The 20230-nt window shown below is 37.6% G+C and overlaps 1 protein-coding gene across 1 annotated transcript in view; it reads left to right on the top strand.

Annotated features, from left to right (window-relative positions):
* TTBK2 (tau tubulin kinase 2) overlaps positions 1 to 20230 on the top strand; it is a 104573-nt gene that overhangs the window by 39528 nt on the left and 44815 nt on the right. The window contains exons 4-8 of the mRNA XM_065871431.1: positions 706 to 846; positions 2342 to 2446; positions 13054 to 13119; positions 17330 to 17422; positions 18541 to 18666. Of these exons, the coding sequence (XP_065727503.1) occupies positions 706 to 846; positions 2342 to 2446; positions 13054 to 13119; positions 17330 to 17422; positions 18541 to 18666 (531 nt within the window). The remainder of the gene's footprint in view (positions 1 to 705; positions 847 to 2341; positions 2447 to 13053; positions 13120 to 17329; positions 17423 to 18540; positions 18667 to 20230) is intronic.

Below are 20230 nucleotides of genomic sequence, written 5' to 3'. Positions count from 1 at the left end.
TCACGGGCCCAGTTGCTCCGTGGCATGTGGGATCTTCCCAGACCAGGGGTCGAACCCGTGTCCCCTGCATCGGCAGGCAGACTCCCAACCACTGCGCCAACCAGGGAAGCCCATATATATCTTTTTTAAGTAATCAAGACTATATTTTGTTATAACATCAGTGACAAAGGAAACATGATGACTCAGAAACATATAGACGTAGAATAGACAAAGACAAATACTGTATGATATCACTTATATGTGGAATCTAAAAAATACAATAAACTAGTGAATAAAACCAAAAAGAAGCAGACTCACAGATATAGAGAACAAACTAGTGGTTACCAGTGGGGAGCGGGGAGAGGGGGTAGGGGCAGTATAGGGATAGGAGATTTTTAAAAAGGGTTATTATGGCATTATATGAAATCATGTGTGAAACTTTAGAAAATTGTGAAGTTCTATAGAATTTAAAGAATCCTTCATTCAGAAAAAAAAAGTTAAAAAGAAACATAATATGTTTAAAAAAAACTTTGGTTATTCTTAAATTTCTCCGAAATGTTCATGCGTTATCTTAAGAGAATCTCTTCTCTTGAGTGAGAGGCTCATGATTCAGGTAAAATCCTTGCTATTTCAGTCAAAACATTTTTTAATGGTAAATGAGCAATTCTCTACTCTTCTCTTATACATTTAGTACAGTACTTGAAAGTGTTTATTTGGTTTCCACAGGGTCGGAATCTGGCGGATCTACGCCGAAGCCAGTCCCGGGGCACATTCACCATTAGCACTACTCTTCGGTTGGGTAGACAGATTCTGGAGTCTATTGAGAGCATCCATTCTGTGGGATTCTTGCACCGAGACATCAAACCGGTAGGGAGCCTTTTCCTCCAGATCACAGAATGAGTTTGCTTGGTACTCTTAATCTTATGATGGGACACAGTAAATTACAAATGTAGCTTTCTATATTAAATACAAGGTAGTATTTTAATTTCTGTGGCAAAGATGTAAACTTAAAGTACATGTAACTTGCCTTTTAATTAAAAAAAAATGATAATTACAAGCTATAATTTATAATAGAGAGCTTTTCTCATACAATGAAAATGTTGCTCAGCAGCCAAATTAAAAATTATTAATGCTTCACTATTATTATTATATGTGTTAACATTGTCATACTTAGCCTTACACCTAAATTAATAGTTATTCTTTGGATTTCTTTTTCCTGATATTGGTCAAAAATATATACATATGTTGCTTTTAGATGTTGGCATTGTGTTCTTTGAACTGTTTCTCAAGTGACAAATTATACTTATAAGAAACCATCCATTATGAAGGAGCTTGATTTTTCTCCTGAGTGCTACAGTGCCAATATATAGTATTTTTTTCTATTCTGTCTTTTCTTAGAAATTGTCATTTCTGTAACTGTGAAATATGTCTTTATTTTCCCTTTCTTGGTTTTTGTATTACAAGGAGAAATGATCCATTTCTGATATGCTGTATTTACTATAAATTTATCATATGTTGGTTGTTGCAGTTGAAAATTATTTCCATCTGTTGCTACATGATTTCTAAAATTAAACAGTTTACATGAAAATGCCAACTAAAATTAACATAGTTGAGTCAAACTTAATGTAACATAGATTTCTCCTGCTTTTATTTTTATGTCAAGTTAAACGTCATTATTTGAGAACCATGGTGATTGAAGAGTTTCCATTTTGATTAGAAAGCTCCCTAAGTAGAACAGTATTTTAAAATAAAACAGTATTTTAAAATAAAAGCTAACAATTCTATAACAATTTGACTTTTGACTTCAAAAAGAGAAATTCCCTTATATACCTATCTTTGCAAGTTTGTGGTCATTTAATGTTACATTTATTTTTATTAAGGGAAGAATGCAGAGTGTATTTTCCTTAAGTCTGTTTTGAAATGTGTCCTTGAATTGTATTTTAATTTTTACATGTAGTGAAATTCAGGTTCATGATGCTTATAGGAAATTCATTTCAATTTCTGAACTATATATTCTATTTTGCTCACTCCTAGTTCCTCCCATTTTAAAAAGTAAGTAGTGACTTAGACTAGAATTTCAAGGAACTTAGAGTACTGATTCCAGTTAAGTCAGTGTTGTGTTTTATGTAAATTTATAGTCACATAAATTTTTTGTTGCTCAGAGTTCACCTGATCCTAGGCATTAATAGAACCCACAGCAAAATTATGTATTAATATCCAGTAAACATCATTGACTAGAATAGTATATTTGGGACATGTGTATTATATAGAGTTTAAATAGAAGAATTAAAATAGAGGAAGGATAAGGTATAAGGACTAAGTATAATAATAATATATATATTTTCCTTCTTTATTTTTCTAGTCAAACTTTGCCATGGGTCGCTTTCCTAGTACATGTAGGAAATGTTACATGCTTGATTTTGGCTTGGCTCGACAATTTACCAATTCCTGTGGTGACGTCAGACCAGTAAGATTTTTCATGTTATTATTAAATATTTGAGAATTAACTTATTATTTATAGTGTCACGCTTTTTAAAGAAATGCTAATTGTGTATCAGAATGGATGTCATCCAAGAAGTATCTTATAGATTTTATGATTACTTTATAGATGGTGTTAATTAATTTTATTATTGAGAGTTGTGGCTTTTAAAAACATGTACATTAGACGCAGATTTAGAGTGGTCTTATGAGAACACACATTACCACTTCAGCATCAAGGGTCCTTTTTGCAGTCTGAGTCTCTGTACATCCTGTACTTCTGTTTCAGTTACCGTATTTTTCATACCCAGAATGTCCATTTGGTTCTTTTTAAAAATTTCTCTTTAGTGATATTCTCTATTTGATATGGCATTGTAATTACACTTTCCTTACTTCTTTAAGTAAGGAAAGCTTTCCTTTATTTCTTTGAACATATTTATAATGCCTACTTTGAAATCTTCTCCTGTTATATCCAACAGGAGAAGAATGTAGTCATTCTTACAGTCAGTTTCTGTTGCCTACTTTTTTTTTTTTTACATGTATGGGTCACACTTTCCTGTTTCTTTGCATGTCTTATATTTTTTTGTTGTTGGAAACTGGACATTTTAGATAATATATTATAGCAATTCTGGGTACTGGTCCTCCCTTCCAGGGCTTGTTAGTGTTATTTGCTTATTTATATGTTTAGTGACTGACTAGATTATTTTATCCTTCCCCCCCATCCCAGCACATAGTGTTAAGTCTCTCTCTCTTTTTTTTTTTTAATAAATTTATTTATTTATTTGGCTGTGTTGGGTCTTCATTTCTGTGCGAGGGCTTTCTCTAGTTGCGGCGAGCGGGGGCCACTCTTCATCGCGGTGCACAGGCCTCTCATTGTCGCGGCCTCTCTTGTTGCGGAGCACAGGCTCCAGACGTGCAGGCTCAGTAGCTGTGGCTCACGGGCCCAGTTGCTCCACGGCACGTGGGATCCTCCCAGACCAGGCCTTGAACCCGCATCCCCTGCATTGGCAGGCAGACTCTCAATCACTGCGCCACCAGGGAAGCCCTGTTAAGTCTCTCTTGTTGCCCCTCAGGGAGATGCAGCTTTAGGTCTGCCCATCGTCACCCTGGAATGACAGTGGTACTGGTAGGGCTCTCCTCCACACTTTTTCTGACCACATCCAGTTATTAAACCTGCTGATTGCTGGCTGATTGCTCTGTTGCTTAAAACAGTGCCCCAAGACGTACATTCCTTGACAGACAAATCCAATCAAATTGTGGCTCCTAAAATGGAATAGTTTGGGGGTTTTTTGGCCGCGGCTGCAGGGTTAGTTCCCTGACCAGGAATTGAACCTGGGCCCTCAGCAGTGAGACCACAGAGTCCTAACCACTGGACTGGCAGGGAATTCCCTTCTGAGGTTATAGTTTGTTCTGACCCCAGACGGGTTCCCCCACCTGACTTGTTCCCCTGGTTCTCACCTGGCCAGCCTGTGGTCTAGACTGTATCCTCAGATCCACAAATCCTCCCAATTCTCTGTACTATAACCTCCACTATTAATGAGAGGGTCTTAAATTTAATTAACTTCACTGTTGCAAATGAAATAAGTTCCTTTGGGAAGAGATTGGGAGATAAACTTTTTTACGGCGTTCTTCTGTCTGCAGACAAAATCTCTGACCGAGGGCTCTGGAGTTGGGGGTGAGGACTATGGCAGACTTCTCTCTGAGTGACATCCTCTCTTGGGAGCAGGGCCCTCTGGTTGAGATCGGGACAGTAGTCTGAGGTCTCTTGGCTTGACTCTCCTGGCATGGAACCACTGCTTCATGAGCCAGGAGAAGGGCTTTTGGGGCCCCAGTATTTTCAGCACATCATGCCCAAGGTAGAGCCTTCATTCCATGAGTGGAAGCTGGGTGCAAGAAAGGGGCTTCCACCTCTGTACCACGCTTGCCCATGACAGCCTCGTCAGCAACAGGCAGCTGGGAGAAGATGAGAAATGCTGAAGTCCTGCTCCTACACGAAGAAAGCCCTCTGGCTCAGAACTGGGGAAGGAAGGAGCCCTGTGTTCTCTGCTGCAGCATCCTGGAGTGGAGCCACCCCTGCTGATCTGGAAGAGAGGAAGGAGGGGGAGTGGTTTTGGTTCAAATACCGTAGAATCTAGCTTTTCTTACTGACTTTTCATGAATATGAAATAGCTGTTTCATCATTTGTTGTTTGCTTGAAGGACCATTTCCAGAGGCTATGGTTAATTTTTAAAATTGTTTTTACCAGTTTTACTGGGGAGCAGGTCATCAGAGCTCCTCATATTGTCATACTGGCAGTTGATCTCCCCTACAGTTCTTTAATGTCTACTTTTTAAAAAAATTTATTTTTTAATTGAAGTATAGTTGATACAATGTTGTTATAATGTCTACTTTTATACTTTTTGTTTCAACTTGGTACTATGATTTTCATTTCTAGCAGATTAGTTGCACAGAAGTTGAAACACTGGTTTTGAATGAGCTAACAACTATATAATAACAGACTGTATACAATAAATGTAAATTATATTTAAAATATAGGCACATGAAAATTTAAGCACCTAGAAATTATAAGACAATCTTTTTGGTTCCAATGAAGGTCTTGCATTAATAGATAGCAAGGCAGGTGATGAATTTGGGTCCAGTGCAGCTTATTAGACTTGAATATATTTCTGGGGTCTCATTTCTATTCCAAGCATCTTTCTTTTTTAGTTTTTAGAATATTATGAGGTTAGTATTTATTCACTTATAAAACACTTATTAAATGAGCACAGATTATGTGTGAGGCATGGATCTAGATGCTGGGACTGCAGCAGTGAACAGCAGACCAAAATGAGGTTCTTATGGAGGTTATATTTTAGTGGTGAAGACAGATAATATACAAATAAATACATAATTTTAGATTGTGATAAATTCTACAAAAAAAACCCAGCAGAAAGCAGGGTATTGACATAGAGAGTGATGGGCAGTGAGGCTAGGAGACTATTTTAGAGGTATTAGTTAGAAAAGACTTCTCTAAGGAGGTATTGAGTTGAGAGTTGAATGAAGTATGAGAGCAGGCTGTGTGATTTTCTGGAAAGAGAGTGCTCCAGGCAAAGGGAGCAGCAAGTGCAGAGACTCTGAGGCAGAGTAAGTTTGGTATATTCAGGGAAAAGGGGGGAGGCCACTGTGGCTGTAGCATGGCATAGCATAGTGTGGTGGGTAAGTGGAGAGAGACGAGTTTAGGAGGTTGGTAGGCCCCAGAATGTGAACGATTTTGCCAAGAGATGGATTTTATTCTAAGTGTGATAGGAAGCAGAGTTGTTGCATAATATGTTACATGCTCTGTCAATAAGCTAACTATAGAGTTATATACAGAAGTAGGTTATATTTAAAACGTAGCCACATGAGAATTTAAGTGCCTTGAAATTGTGGAAGACTATCTTCAGTTCCATCAATGTTCTTGTATTAATTGGTATTTGGGCAGGTAAAGAAATTAGTTTCTATGTAGTGTATTGGATTTGAATATATTTCTGGAATCCCACTTCTATTCTGAATAGCAGTTTTTCAATTCTTAGGACCTTTTTTTTTTTTTTTTTTTTTATCACTGTGAAGAAGAGACTACTGAGAGCAAGAGTAGAATCAGAAAGACAAGTTAAAAGGCTAATGCCATGGTCCAGTGGTCATTGCTGGTGGCTGGGACTTAGGGCATTAGGGTGATACAATGAACATGTGGAAAATGCTTATATTTAGGATATGTTTTAAAGACGTATTTAACAGGACTTCCTTCTGGATTTGATACTGAAATGTGAAGGGAAAAGAAGAGTCAAGAATGACTTCTAAGTTTTTGTCCTGAAACCATGATAGAGATGAAGGCTGAAGTGTGGGAAAACGGAAGTTTTATGAGGGAAAAACAGAAGTTCTCTTTTTTTTTCTAAAAGCTCAGTATTTTTTTTTTTAATTTTTAAAATTTTAAAATTTTTGACTGCATTGGGTCTTCGTTGCTGCGCACAGGCTTTCTCTAATTGCGGTAAGCGCAGGCCACACTTCGTTGCGGTACATGGGCTTCTCGTTGCGGTACACGGGCTTCTCATTGCGGTGGCTTCTCTTGTTGCGGAGCACAGGCTGTAGGCACGTGGGCTTCAGTAGTTGTGGCTGGAGGGCCCTAGAGTGCAGGCTCAGTAGTTGTGGCGCATGGCCTTAGTTGCTCTGCAGCATGTGGGATCCTTCCAGACCAGGGATCGAACTCGTGTCCCCTGCAATGACAGGCGGATTCTTAACCACTGCACCACCAGGGAAGTCCCCGGAAGTTCTGTTTTCTAAAAGTTAAGTTTAAAATGCCTCTTAGATTCTAGATGGAAATAATAAGAAGTTGACTTGATATAGTAAACTGTAGCTCAAAGGAGATTATCAGGGATGGAGATAATATAAATTTAAGAATCATTTGCTCCCAGTGTTTAAAAATAAATGGTAATTTAAAAAAATGGAACTAGCTTAGATCAGTTAGGGAAAAGGTATAGCTAGAAAAGAAGAGAGGTCTGAGTCTGAGCCGTTGAGACACTTTAGCAACTCAATAATGGATAGAAAAGAACTATGAATTAGCAAAGAACAGTGGGGAGGAGGATTGGCCAGTGAGGTAGGAGGAAAATCAGGAGAGTGTGGTATCTTGAGAGCCAAGTGAAGAAAGTGCTTCAAATATGTGGGGTGCTACTGATGCTACTGATAGGTCAAGGAAGGTAGGAGAACTGAGAACTGATCATCTGGATTTGGCAAGGTGGAAGTGACTGGTGACTTTTATAAAAGTGATTCTGTAGAGCAATGAAAACTTAATTGGAGTAGGTTAAAGAAAGTGTTGGGGAGAGGATGTGGAGAAAGGGAATATAAGTAAAACAAGGAAGTAGTTGTAAGGGAAGTAAAATCCTTCCTTCCTTCCCTAGTTTATTTTTTTTTAACGTCAGCTATTGTAGCATGCTCGTGTTCTAATATTAGTAGTGCTCCAGGAGACATGAAAAAAATTGATGATGTAGGACAGAGCAGGAACAATCACAGGAGCCAAGTTCTTGCAAGCTATTGGGGAAGGAATCCTGGCACAATGCTCCATTATTAGAGCAAGAACACTTCTTCCACTGTAACTGAGAAAAGGTAGAATAAATGGACACAGATACAGGTAGGCATTTAGATTTGGTGGTGGAAGTTGAAGTTCTCTCATGGCTTTTATTTTCTCAGTGAAGAAAGAGACAAGGCCTTTTGCTGAGAGTGCAAAATGGTGTTGGAGGTTGAGGAGAGAAGAGCACGTGTGAAATAGTTATCATGGAAGGGGAGAGAGCAAACTGACTGGGAAAATATAATAGATTGCTGGGCTGTGCTGAAAGCTCATTTGAGTATGATGGTAATTTAAGGTAAGATTGTCAGTACAGTCCTTTTTCTCCATATACTTTTAACTGCTTGTTTACAGGTACAGTTTCATCTATGAATTGAGTTTAACCAGGGTTGGGGTCAGGTTAGCACTATGGAAGAAAGAGGGAATATCATTGTGGTCGAATGTAACCCAGGCTGTGTAAGGAGTTAAGCTTTCCCTTTATTTATGTATTAATAGCTAGTTCCTTTTAGAGTTTTTATGCCAGTAGGATTTCATAATTATCTTTAAAACTCTTAAATCTCAAGTAAAATTACTTTCTTACTTTTTGGATCATAATTATGATTGAAATCATTTTCTTATATTGTTCCACTAATATAAAATCAAAAGTTGCCTGGGTAGATTTCTTTTATATAGTACAATTTTGTTTATTTATTGCTTTTAAGAAACTTGAATTGAGTTGCTTGGATTCTCTAGGTATGCCATCATGTTATCTGCAAAAACCAATATTTCCTTTTTTTTTTTTTTTTTTGCCTTGCTATGTGTATTCTAGAAGAGTGTAAAAAACATATATAAAAATTTTAAGGAAGAATGTCAAAACATCCATGGCCTCCATCTAGGTTAAGAAATAGTTCATTACCACCTTAGAAGTGTTCTGTGGGTCGATCACTTCCTGATCACACCCCTTTTCCTTCTTCGAGCTCCTTCAATGGAGCTTACCGCGAAGATGGAAGTGTCTGTATGTGTACTGTCTTATATGGTAGCCACTGGCTACATGTGGCTATTGAGCACTTGAATTGTGGCCAGAGCAAGTGAGGAACTGAATTTTAAATTTCATTTAGTTTTAAGTTGCTATTATAGTGGCCATTGCAGCCATAACCTACATTCTATATTTTGCATTAACCAGTCCCTTACTTTGCTTTCTTCTTTCTTCTATAGGCCCGAGGGTACTTGTTTTGGAGTATGGAGCAGATTCAGGGAGCTGTTGTAAAATAGTACAGTTATCATGTACCCTTCACCTAGCTTCCCCCCGATGATGACATCTTACATAATCATAATACGTTGTCAAAACTAAGAAACTGTTATTGGTATACTATTATTAACTCAAGTACAAACCTGAGTCAGATTTCACTATTTTTTACATACACTTTTCCTTTCAGGGGAGGGGTGGTATATGAAATTTTATCACACTTGTAGATTCATATAACCAACAGCCCAATCAGGATATAAAACTATTCCATCACCACAGAGAAACTCCCTCAAAACATAAATGTGTATTTATTTTTCCAAACTTATGATATAGGATTGTCAGTCAGAATACATTACAAAGGGAATGATGGATCCTATCTGTTACACTAGCGATACTACCAAGTTGTTTATGTGGTTGGTTTTGAGAGCCTCTACTGTTTTTTGTTTGTTTGTTTTTTATGAATTTATTTATTAACTTATTTTTGGCTGTGTTGGGTCTTCGTTGCTGTGTGCGGGCTTTCTCTAGTTGCAGTGAATGGGGGCTACTCTTTGTTGCGGTGCGCAGGCTTCTCATTGTGGTGGTTTCTCTTGTTGCAGAGCACGGGCTCTAGGCGTGGAGGCGTCAGTAGTTGTGGCACGTGGGAGAGCCTCTACTGTCTATAACCTTTAAGATGTATTAGTTGTATCAAATAGGGATGTGAGATAAAAAGGACTTGTGGGCTTCCCTGGTGGTGCAGTGGTTGAGAGTCCGCCTGCCGATGCAGGGGACACGGGTTCATGCCCAGGTCCGGGAAGATCCCACATGCCGTGGAGCGGCTGGGCCCTTGAGCCATGGCCGCTGAGCCTGCGCGTCCGGAGCCTGTGCTCCACAATGGGAGAGGCCACAACAGTGAGAGGCCCGCGTACCGCAAAAAAAAAAAAAAAAAAAAAAAGTAGTGTGTGTCTTTGTATATATATTTGCAGTACTTTGGTCCATACGGTTTTGGAGTTGAACTTCTATTTACTTAGTGATTTGAATCTGCATGTTCATGTTTTCCCTCCTGGTTTAGAGGATGCCTCAGTTTCTTTAGCCTTTGAGCTGGCATCTTACATTGGCCCTTTGTGTCTAAGCTCTTGGAATGCCATGTCTTCTCTTGCTGCTTCCTTCTTAACCATTCAGCTGAAACTTCCAGTGCCTAGGGCTATAGTGTCCTACTTAAGAAAAAATTTTAAATGTTACCATTCCAGAATTTCATCTATTTTCTTATTTCCATTGAGGGTTTTATTACATAGTTCTTTATTACATAGTTATTATAAAATATTGGCTCTATTCCCTGCGCTATATAATACTTCCTTTTAGCTTATTTATTTTATATATAGTAATTTGTATCTCTTAATCACCTACCCCTGTCTTGCCCCCTCCCCATTTTTCTCCCCAGTGGTAACCACAGTTTATTCTCTTTGTCTGTAAGTCTGTTTCAGTTTTTTTTTTTTTTTTTTTTTTTGTGGTACGCGGGCCTCTCACTGTTGTGGCTTCTCCCGTTGCGGAGCACAGGCTCTGGACGCGCAAGCTCAGAGGCCATGGCTCACGGGCCTAGCCGCTCCACAGCATGTGGGATCTTCCTGGACTGGGGCACGAACCCGTGTCCCCTGCATCGGCAGGTGGACTCTCAACCACTGCGCCACCAGGGAAGCCCCCTGTTTCAGTTTTTTTATATTCATTTGTTTGTTTCATTTTTTAGATTCCACATATAAGTGATAACATACAGTATTTGTCGTTCTCTATATGATTTATTTCACTAAGCATAATACCCTTCAGGTTCATCATGTTGTTGCAAGTGGTAAAATTTTATTCTTTTTAAGGCTGAGTAATATTCCAGTGTGTGTGTGTGTGTGTTTGTGTGTGTGTGTGTGAGACATCTTCCTTATCTATTCATAAGTTGATGGACACTTAGAGTGCTTCTGTATCTTGGCTATTGTAAATAATGCTGCTATGAACATTGAGGTGCATGTATCCTTTTGAATTAGCGTTTTCATTTTCTTTGGATATATACCCAGGAGTGGAATTTCTAGATCATATTGTCTATGAGCTATTTTTAGTTTTTTTTGGAATCTCCAGACTATTTTTCATAGTGGCTGCATCAATTTACATTCCCACTAACAGTGTATGAGAGTTCCCTTTCTTCCCTGTCCTCACCAACATTTATTATATGTGTTCTTTTTGATGATAGCCATTCTAACAGGTGTGGTTTTGATTTGGATTTCCCTGATGATTAGCAGTGTTGAGTGTCTTTTCATGTGCTTCTTGGCCATCTATATGTCTTCTCTGGAAAAATATCTATTCAGGTTTTCTGCCTATTTTTTAATCGGGTTTTTTTTTTGTTGCTGAGTTGAATGAGCTGTTTATATATTTTGGATATTAACCCCTATTGGTCATATCATCTGTGAATATTTTCTCCCATTCAGTAGGTTGTCTTTTCATTTTTTCAGTGGTTTCCTTTGCTGTGCAAAAGCTTTTAAGTTTAATTAGGTCCAATTTTTTTACTTTTGCTTTTGTTTCCTTTGCCTGACAGATCTAAGAAATTGCTATGATATATGTCAGTGTCTGCCTATGTTTTCTTCTAAGTAATTTATGATTTCTGGTCTTATATTTAAGTCTTTAATCCATATTGAGTTTATTTTTATATATGGTGTGAGACAATGTTCTAATTTCATTCTTTTACATGTAGCTGTCCAGTTTTCCCAGACCACTTATTGAAGAGACTATCTTTTCTCCATTTATATTCTTGCCTCCTTTGTCATAGATTAATTGACTGTAATTGTGTGGGTTTATTTCCGGGCTCTCTATACTGTTCGATTGATCTATGTGTCTATTTTTTGTGCCAGTACCATGCTGTTTTGATTACTGTAGCTTTGTAGTATAGTCTTAAGTCAGGGAATACGATACCTTCAGCTTTGTTCTTTTTTCTCAAGATTGCTTTGGCTTCTAGGTATTTATTTTAATAAAACATGCTCTTAGGATACTAACCACTCTCACTTTTTACTTTCTTTTTCTTTAAAGATGTTTTTAAACATAAGTTTTGGAAATATATTCATGTGGTACAAAAATAAAAGAATTAAAAATTCATCAAAAGTAAACACTTCTGCATTTTGAAAACACACTGTTAAGCAAATGAAAAGTCAAATCACAGACTGGAATAAAATATTTGCAAAACACACATCTTACAGAGGACTTTTTTTTTTTTATTTTGTGGTACGCGGGCCTCTCACTGTTGTGGCCTCTCCGCCCTGTTGTGGCCTCTCCTGTCGCGGAGCACAGGCTCCAGACGCGCAGGCTCAGCGGCCATGGCTCACGGGCCCAGCCGCTCCATGGCATGTGGGATCCTCCCAGACCGGGGCACGAACCCGCGTCCCCTGCATCGGCAGGCGGACTCTCAGCCACTGCGCCACCAGGGAAGCCCTTACAGAGGACTTTATATCCAGAATCTATAAGCAGTTCTCAAAACTCAATAATAAAAAAACAAACCTATAAAAATAAGCAAAAGATTTGGATAGGCATTTCATTAAAGAATAGATACTACAGATGGCAAATAAGTACATGAACAAATTCTGAACATCTTTAGTTATTAGCGAAATGCAAATTAAAACCACAGTGAGATACCATTACACAGTAATTAGAATAGTTAAACCTAAAACACTAGACAATTCTGAGTTCTAAGGAGGGACAGAAATCAGAGGTTGCCAGCCAGAAACTGGGAGTCAAGGGGATTGACTATAAAGGGCATTAAGGGAACTCTTGGGGTAATAGTACCCAATAATTTAAGTTTATGAATATGTGAATTACATGTGCAGGGAGAGGTACAAGTTGCCACCATCTTTGAATTGAGTTTGAATGATATAGCCAAGACACAAAGATGTTGGCATCTTATTTTACTTAGACCTCATGGTCTTAATATACTTATTTGTAACCAGAGCCTGAATATTAATGTATATACTATGATGCTTGTCATGAAAGCTTTTATGTTTTCTAATGTACAGAGTTTATTTGTCATAAATCCTACTTTATTTTAAAATGGTAGGAAAAAATGGGATTCATCGATAACTAAAATGGGACTCATTGATAACTAATATGTTTTAAACATATGATTTAGAGATATTCTCTCTAATTTTTATAATTTCACAATTATTAAAAATGTTAGAAATTTAAGTAGTGTTTTCTTCACAATAATACACGTTTCTCCCTTCTACTTCATGGGCTTAAGTGTGCTGAATCTTATGCTATTTAAAGCTCAGTTACTATTCTTTGCTTGGTTTTGTAGCCTCGAGCTGTGGCAGGCTTTCGAGGGACAGTTCGTTACGCATCAATCAATGCTCATCGGAACAGGGTAGGTATCTGAACTAGAGTCATGGCTGTATAAGCATGCTGATGCTTGAATCAGATTGACTTCTTTACATTAGAGTACAGAGGTGTGGAAAGTGCTTGGGAGCAGAAGGAAAGGTGTTAGAAATACTAATGCATGGTATGATGCATAGTGGATAGATAATAGATGTGTGTAGCTGCATAGAAAATAAAATTTAATTTGGCAGAAAATATAATGGCTAATTATATATATATGTCTATGGAGAATCTTGTGTCCTTAATTAGATATAAGTATTAAATTTACTATAGAATTTTGAAGAAAGAAAATATCTGTGTTCTATTTCAAGAAGTTATTTGGGAATTCATACTATCAATACCTAATGAAGGAGGTCATTTTTTCTGTAATATACATCTAATCTGTGATATCCCCTCTCCATCACGCTTGTTTTCATGAAGATCTAAAATATAGCAACTTAAAATTTTTTTTTCATCTTAGTACATTATACCTCTCCTCTTGGGTTAAATTAAAAAAATTTCTCTCTCTCTTTTTTTAACTTTGATCCTTTTGTTTTGCTCTAAAATTTTTTTTCCTCATCCCGAACCTTAGTTATGAATAGGAAAGGTGGGTACTTTATGGATTCTCAACTGTTGAACTTGTTTGGACAGAGTTGAAAAATATAACAAGTGATTCCTTGATTAAATAAATAGAAATCTTTTCTTGGTCTTTTGTTACCTTATTCTTGTTCTGTGAAGCCAAAACTGCTTTAATAAAAACTTGACCAGGACTTCCCTGGTGGCACAGTGGTTAAGAATCCTACTGCCAATGCAGGGGTCATGGGTTTGAGCCCTGGTCTGGGAAGATCCCACATGCCGCGGAGCACCTAAGCCTGTGTGCCACAATTACTGAGCCCATGCGCCACAACTACTGAAACCCACGTGCCTAGAGCCTGTGCTCCGCCACAGGAGAAGCCACTGCAGTGAGAAGCCTGCGCACCTAAACAAAGAGTAGCCGCCGCTCACCGCAACTAGAGAAAGCCCACACACAGCAACAAAGACCCAACGCAGCCAAAAATAAATAAATTTAAAAAATAATAATAACTTGACCAATGCTAAATGTAATAGGAAGAGAATGCTGTGGTTTTATATGCTATGCTTCAGTTAATTTGGTTTCTTAGGATGTGATTATAAATTGAAAATAGGAAAAGTATTTTTATCAGTGTGTAGCACTCTGCTGAGCATTTTAACTCATTTGGTTTGATTCAGTGTTGTTTTATTTTATGGTATTTAGTTAATTATTCTACCTTGAAAAGAGGTACGCATCCTCCAGATAGATTCTTGCGAAAGTTTAGAAGTACTATGCTTTCTAATTAATTCTATTAAAGAATATGTCCACATTGGAATCTTTGGAATAGGACATTCTTTTTGAGATAAGCATAAACATTTTCAGAGATCATAATAGCTATATAAACATTTTCAAAATAGCTGCTAGAAAGAGATTTTATATATATATATATATATTTTTTTTTTTTCTATGCCTTTCTATGCCATTTCTACGCCTTTCCAGCATAGAGTACTCTATCAGTTGCTCTGTTAACCTGCTTATTATTCTTGGTAGAGAAATTTGATAGTGTATAGCAGTGGTTCTTACCCTTCATTTCTGCTCCCAACACACCTGAGGAGTAGAATGCTTTACACAGTAACACAGCTTCACAACAGTGATTGTCAGTGTATGTGGTGACACAGGAGTACAACTAGTGGAACCTTGAGAGTGTCTTGTCTAATTTAAGAAGAATTCCCAGGTAATTCTAAAATATACTTCTTTCTTCCATACTCTGCGACCATGATTGGATAATTTCTAAACTTAATACACTACATTTCTATTTTTTGGGTACCTAAATCTTAAACTTTTTTTTTTAAGTAAAAGCAAGTTTATTTAGAGAATCTTAAACTTTTAATGTAAATAACTCCCAAACAATACAAGGACTTTTCAAAATACTTGATGAACTCTGTTTACTTCATCTCATTGTTTTCCTTCATTTTAATCCTTTGTTAATATTTGTTTTATGTCAATACTTTGAAGAAATTATTTTACTTTCTTCTGGTTCTATGGTTGCTACTGAGATCTTTGTCCATGTATTGTTGTTACTTTGTATTTAATTTGTCCTTTTTTTCTTGACTACTTTTGATATCTTCTCTGTCTTTGGTGTCCTGCATGTGCCTTGGTGTGGATTTCTTTATATTTACTTTGTTTTGAGATTTGTTTTGCTTCCTGAACATTCACATCTTTCATCTATTCTGGAAGATTCTCAGACATTGCTTGTTTAAATGTTGCCTCTTTTCCTTTCTCTCTGTACCTTTATTTTCATATCTCCAAATTGATGCATATTAAACTTTCTTGTTATGTCTTCCATGCCTTTTAAGTTCACTCTCAGATTTTCTCTTTTGGTCTCTTTTTTGCATTCTAGATAATTTCTTCAAATCTGTCTTCCAGTTCATTAATTCTTTTTTTCTGGTGTGCTTGATCAGCTTTTAACCTTGTCCATTGAGTGTGGGTTTTTGTTGTTGTTGTTGTTGGTGGTGGTGTATTGGCCATGCCACGCAGCTTGTGGGATCTCAGTTCCCCGACCGGGGATTGAACCCAGGCCCTTGGCAGTGAAAGCACCTAAGCTCTGGACTGCCAGGGAATTCCCTAACCATTCAGTTTCTAATTACATATTTGTGCTTTTTATTTCTAAATGTTCTTTTTAGTCCTTTTATAAATCTAATTGGTCTTTTTATTTGGGGGGAGAGAATATGCTTCCTTTCTTGTGACTTTGATTCTATTTTTAAAACATTTTAAATATCTTATTTCATATTCTATATCTTATAATTCCATTCTGAAATTCTTGGATATCTAATTCTGCTCTTTATAGTTTTTCTTGCCGTTAGTTTATGGTAGCTTGCGTTCTAATATATTTTATAATTTCAAGTAATGAACTTATATTTGGTGGGGCTTTATCTCTAGGAATTCAATGAAGTCTGAATTTAAGGGTATCTTGAGAGGATTTTCATTTGCATCTGTCATTACTGTAGGACAGGATCACCCAGAAAACACTTAATTTCTGGGCCTGGTTTCCTGGACCACACAAACAATATAAATTTAAACCCCAGATCTGAGTGAGGGGTAGTCCTATGGTAACAGATTCTCAGGGCAAATTTTTTTTAACCACTCACTTTATCTTTTTGATAGTGGTCAAATTTTACAGAAAAAATTATTGTAGTATAACATACGTACCAAATACTGCACTAAAGATAGTCCTTTGAGGGTCCTAGCTATATGTTGGGGATAGAGGTGGGGAAGTTACAAATCCTGTCTTGTGTAGGCTCAATGCTTTTACACCTGTCCCCTTCATGATTGATAAAACCCATGTTGGTAAACCTATGACAAATGCCCGCAAAATAGCCAAAGCCAGAGCTTCAGTATTAGGTTGCTTCTCATGTTTCCAGCTTTCTTTTAATTTTGGCTCTTAAGATTTCCTTTGCTTATTTATTTATTTATTTTTTTAATTATTGTAGTAAAAAACACATAACAGGGCTTCCCTGGTGGTGCAGGCGTTGAGAGTCCACCTGCTGATGCAGGGGACACGGGTTTGTGCCCCGGTCCGGGAAGATCCCACGTGCCGCGGAGCGGCTGGGCCCGTGAGCCACGGCCGCTGGGCCTGCGCGTGCCGAGCCTGTGCTCCACAACGGGAGAGGCCACAACAGTGAGAGGCCCGCGTACCGCAAAAAAAAAAAAAAACAAAAACACCCACATAACATTAAATTTACCACCTTAACCATTTTTAGGTATACAGTTCAGTAGTATTAAGTATATTCATATTATTGTGCAACAGATTTCTAGAACTTTTTCATTTTGCAACACTGAAACTCTGCACCCACTAAACACTAATTCCCCTTTCCCCTTTCCTCAAAGCCCTTGGCAACCACCTTCCTTTACTAATTAGTGAACTCATTTATTAATTAATGGGCTCTTAATTATTTCCAGCATTTCTGGGTTTTGGGATGTTCTTTGTATCAAAAGTTTTTCAGTATATCTGTTGTGTCATGTAGATTGCTGTATAGCTATACAGGTACATAGATATACCTACTAGATAGTTTTATAGGAAAATGAAACACAGTAGTTAGGCCTTAGACAATGTAATGTACTCAAAAGGAGTGGTAATGTAATGTGACTGAATTCTCTTTTGCTTATGAAGGAAATGGGAAGACATGATGACCTTTGGTCCTTATTCTACATGTTGGTGGAATTTGTGGTTGGTCAGCTGCCTTGGAGAAAAATAAAGGACAAGGTAATTTTGGAAATGGAAATGTTAGGACTTCCCTGGTGGTTCAGTGGTTAAGACTCCATGCTCCCGGGGCTTCCCTGGTGGTGCAGTGGTTGAGAGTCCGCCTGCCGATGCAGGGGACACGGGTTCGTGCCCCGGTCCGGGAAGATCCCACATGCCGTGGAGCGGCTGGGCCCGTGAGCCATAGCCACTGAGCCTGTGCCTCCGGAGCCTGTGCTCCGCAACGGGAGAGGCCACAACAGTGAGAGGCCTGTGTACCGCAAAAAAAACAAAAACAAAAACAAAGAGACTCCATGCTTCCAATTCAGGGGGCCCGGGTTCGATCCCTGGTCAGGGAACTAGATCCCACATGCCACAGCTAAGAGCCTGCATGCTGCAACTAAAGATCCCGCATGCCACAACTAAGACCTGGCACAGCCAAATAAATAAATAAATAAATATTTAAAAAAAAATAAAGCCTTTAAAAAAGAAATGGAAATGTTAGTTTTGGTAGGGGAAGGAGTAAAAATTTCTGGGTAGGCGTTTTTGTTGAGATTATACTTATGCATAAGAATTAAAAGTTACAAACATTTTCACTGTATCCCAATATGTATATTTTTCTTTCTATGTGCTGATATTAGAGATGTAATTAATGTTATGACTTTTTTTATGTACATGGAGAATAGATACAAATTTAAGTACAATTGTCATTTCTGATTTGACTTCTAGCCCTCCCTCTTAGGTTTTATTTTTACTAGTTCTCTTTTTTTCTTTTTTATAAGTCAATTAGGCTTTTAGTTTTTAATTGTCACATATTGTTCAATTTGAAAACTATAAATGCATGTGTTGATAAAGAAAAGTAGACCAGATTTAAGGTCAGCTCTTTCTCTTGGGGAGCTGTGTGTTCACTGATGCAGAACTGTGTTACCCCTTTGGTTCTGCACTACAGTCCCCTCCCCCTGCCGCCTTAAAGCAGTGTGCATGAAGCTGTTAGCTATTAGTAAGAGCTCAGTTCTTGCTTTATGCTTAATTACCCACTGTCTCATTCTGTAGTACATACCCTTGAGACTGTTACTGAGAGGCTCTTAATGTGTAGCTGCCAAGAGAAATTGAGTTCAGTTCCTTTTCTCTTTACTTCCCAGGAACAAGTGGGCTCTATTAAGGAGAGGTATGACCACAGGCTTATGTTGAAACATCTCCCTCCAGAATTCAGCATCTTTCTGGACCACATCTCCTCTTTGGATTATTTTACAAAACCAGACTACCAGGTAATCATCTTTGTGAGTTCTGTGGGTTAATTCTTCTCTCTCATTTAGTTTGTCTTCACTCATTGTACTGTTGAGGGTGCTGTAAATGAGTATGGGAAGTCCCTAGAATAATACTATTTTAATACATCCTGAGAAATGTGGTTAAATTGACTGATGATGACAGGGTCCACGTCCGCACGTGAGCGCACGTGTGTGTGTTTCCTCCCTTCTGGACGAACATACTTCATTAGAGTTTTAGGTTTGTTCATCATGTAACATTTTAACTGTTGCTGCTGTGGTTCTTCTGGTGTATAGAATTGCTGATAGTTCAAATTATGAAAATCCTATAGCTAATTTATTGACCAGAAGGAAATGTCCAACTAGGTAATGTGTCTGTCGAGGGCTTGAGGGCTGCATATTGTATGTTAATACGCTGTGGGACAGCAGTCAGTGAAAATTACTGGCTCCGTTTTGTCTGTGGTGAGTGAAACATTTCCTCAGAGCATCAGTTAATAAGGCCTTACAAAGGTGACTAGGATTACCACAAATTGCATCCCTAACCCCAACCAGCTAGATTTCAGAAGATTCTGTTGCTCTCAGGGGGAACTTGGTCAGAGCTTAATGCAAGATAATCACTACCACTGAAAATATAAATGCAAGGCACACATTGATTAATAATAATAAAATATATATTAGTGTATCATTTTTATCTACAAAGGACAACATATAGGCTTTACTGCCTGTTAATGAAAGTTTCATATTCTAAAGTGTTGTCAGTGTCAAAAGACTAAAAGATTGTCTACAGCACAGTGAACTTTTTTGCATATAATAACTAGTTCTTTGTGAAAATGCAGCTTTTGTATAATATATACAGAATATAAAGCAGAGAGGCAACATACAGCCTTGGGTCCTTAGAGACCTTAAGTAGGTGAGCCTGTGTTATTCTTTTCTATATGGCTATTTGAGTTATAAACTGTATAGGCTAACAAATGGAGGAAATACATTGTATATGAGTCACTTTGGAATATGTTCTCATTTATATTTTATATGGGTTTTCTAAAATGCAGGAGTTCATGTTACTTGCAATAAAATAATGAAATTTTACTTGTAAGGCTAGATTCAGGAGGAGCTAGGAATTGTTACAACTTTCATCTTGGGTGCTAATAATTTTTTGATTGACAAAGTTTGCATGTGAATATTAAAGCTTACATAGCAAAAAAAATTTTAATTACATTCTCTGCTTAGTTATGCCCACAATCTAAAGAAGACTAATGTTCACCAGCTAAAGTTTGAAACTTAGACCCATAATTAATTTAATTTAAATTAACAAAGTATTGTTCTCAGGTTTTTCAGTTGAACATTCTCTAAGGGGAATCTCTGTGTTTCTGTCACCTGATAACAAAACAAAATATAGTAATTTCCCTATTTTAGGAAGAGAGAGAGCAGGCATAACATTTTCATTGTTTCACAGATTCTATAAATAATCTGCTTCTTTTTTGCTCTCTGATTTTCCATAAGCAGTGAGTGGGAGCAGAGGACAGGTAGATGGGAGAAGGATAATTGGGAAAAAGATGTTGGCGTAAGT

Source organism: Phocoena phocoena, chromosome 2 (assembly GCF_963924675.1).
Source record: "Phocoena phocoena chromosome 2, mPhoPho1.1, whole genome shotgun sequence".
In the NCBI taxonomy this organism is placed as follows: Eukaryota; Metazoa; Chordata; class Mammalia; order Artiodactyla; family Phocoenidae; genus Phocoena; species Phocoena phocoena.
The sequence above is the reverse complement of the archived record's forward strand: the minus strand, read 5'-3'. Positions and strand labels throughout refer to the sequence as shown.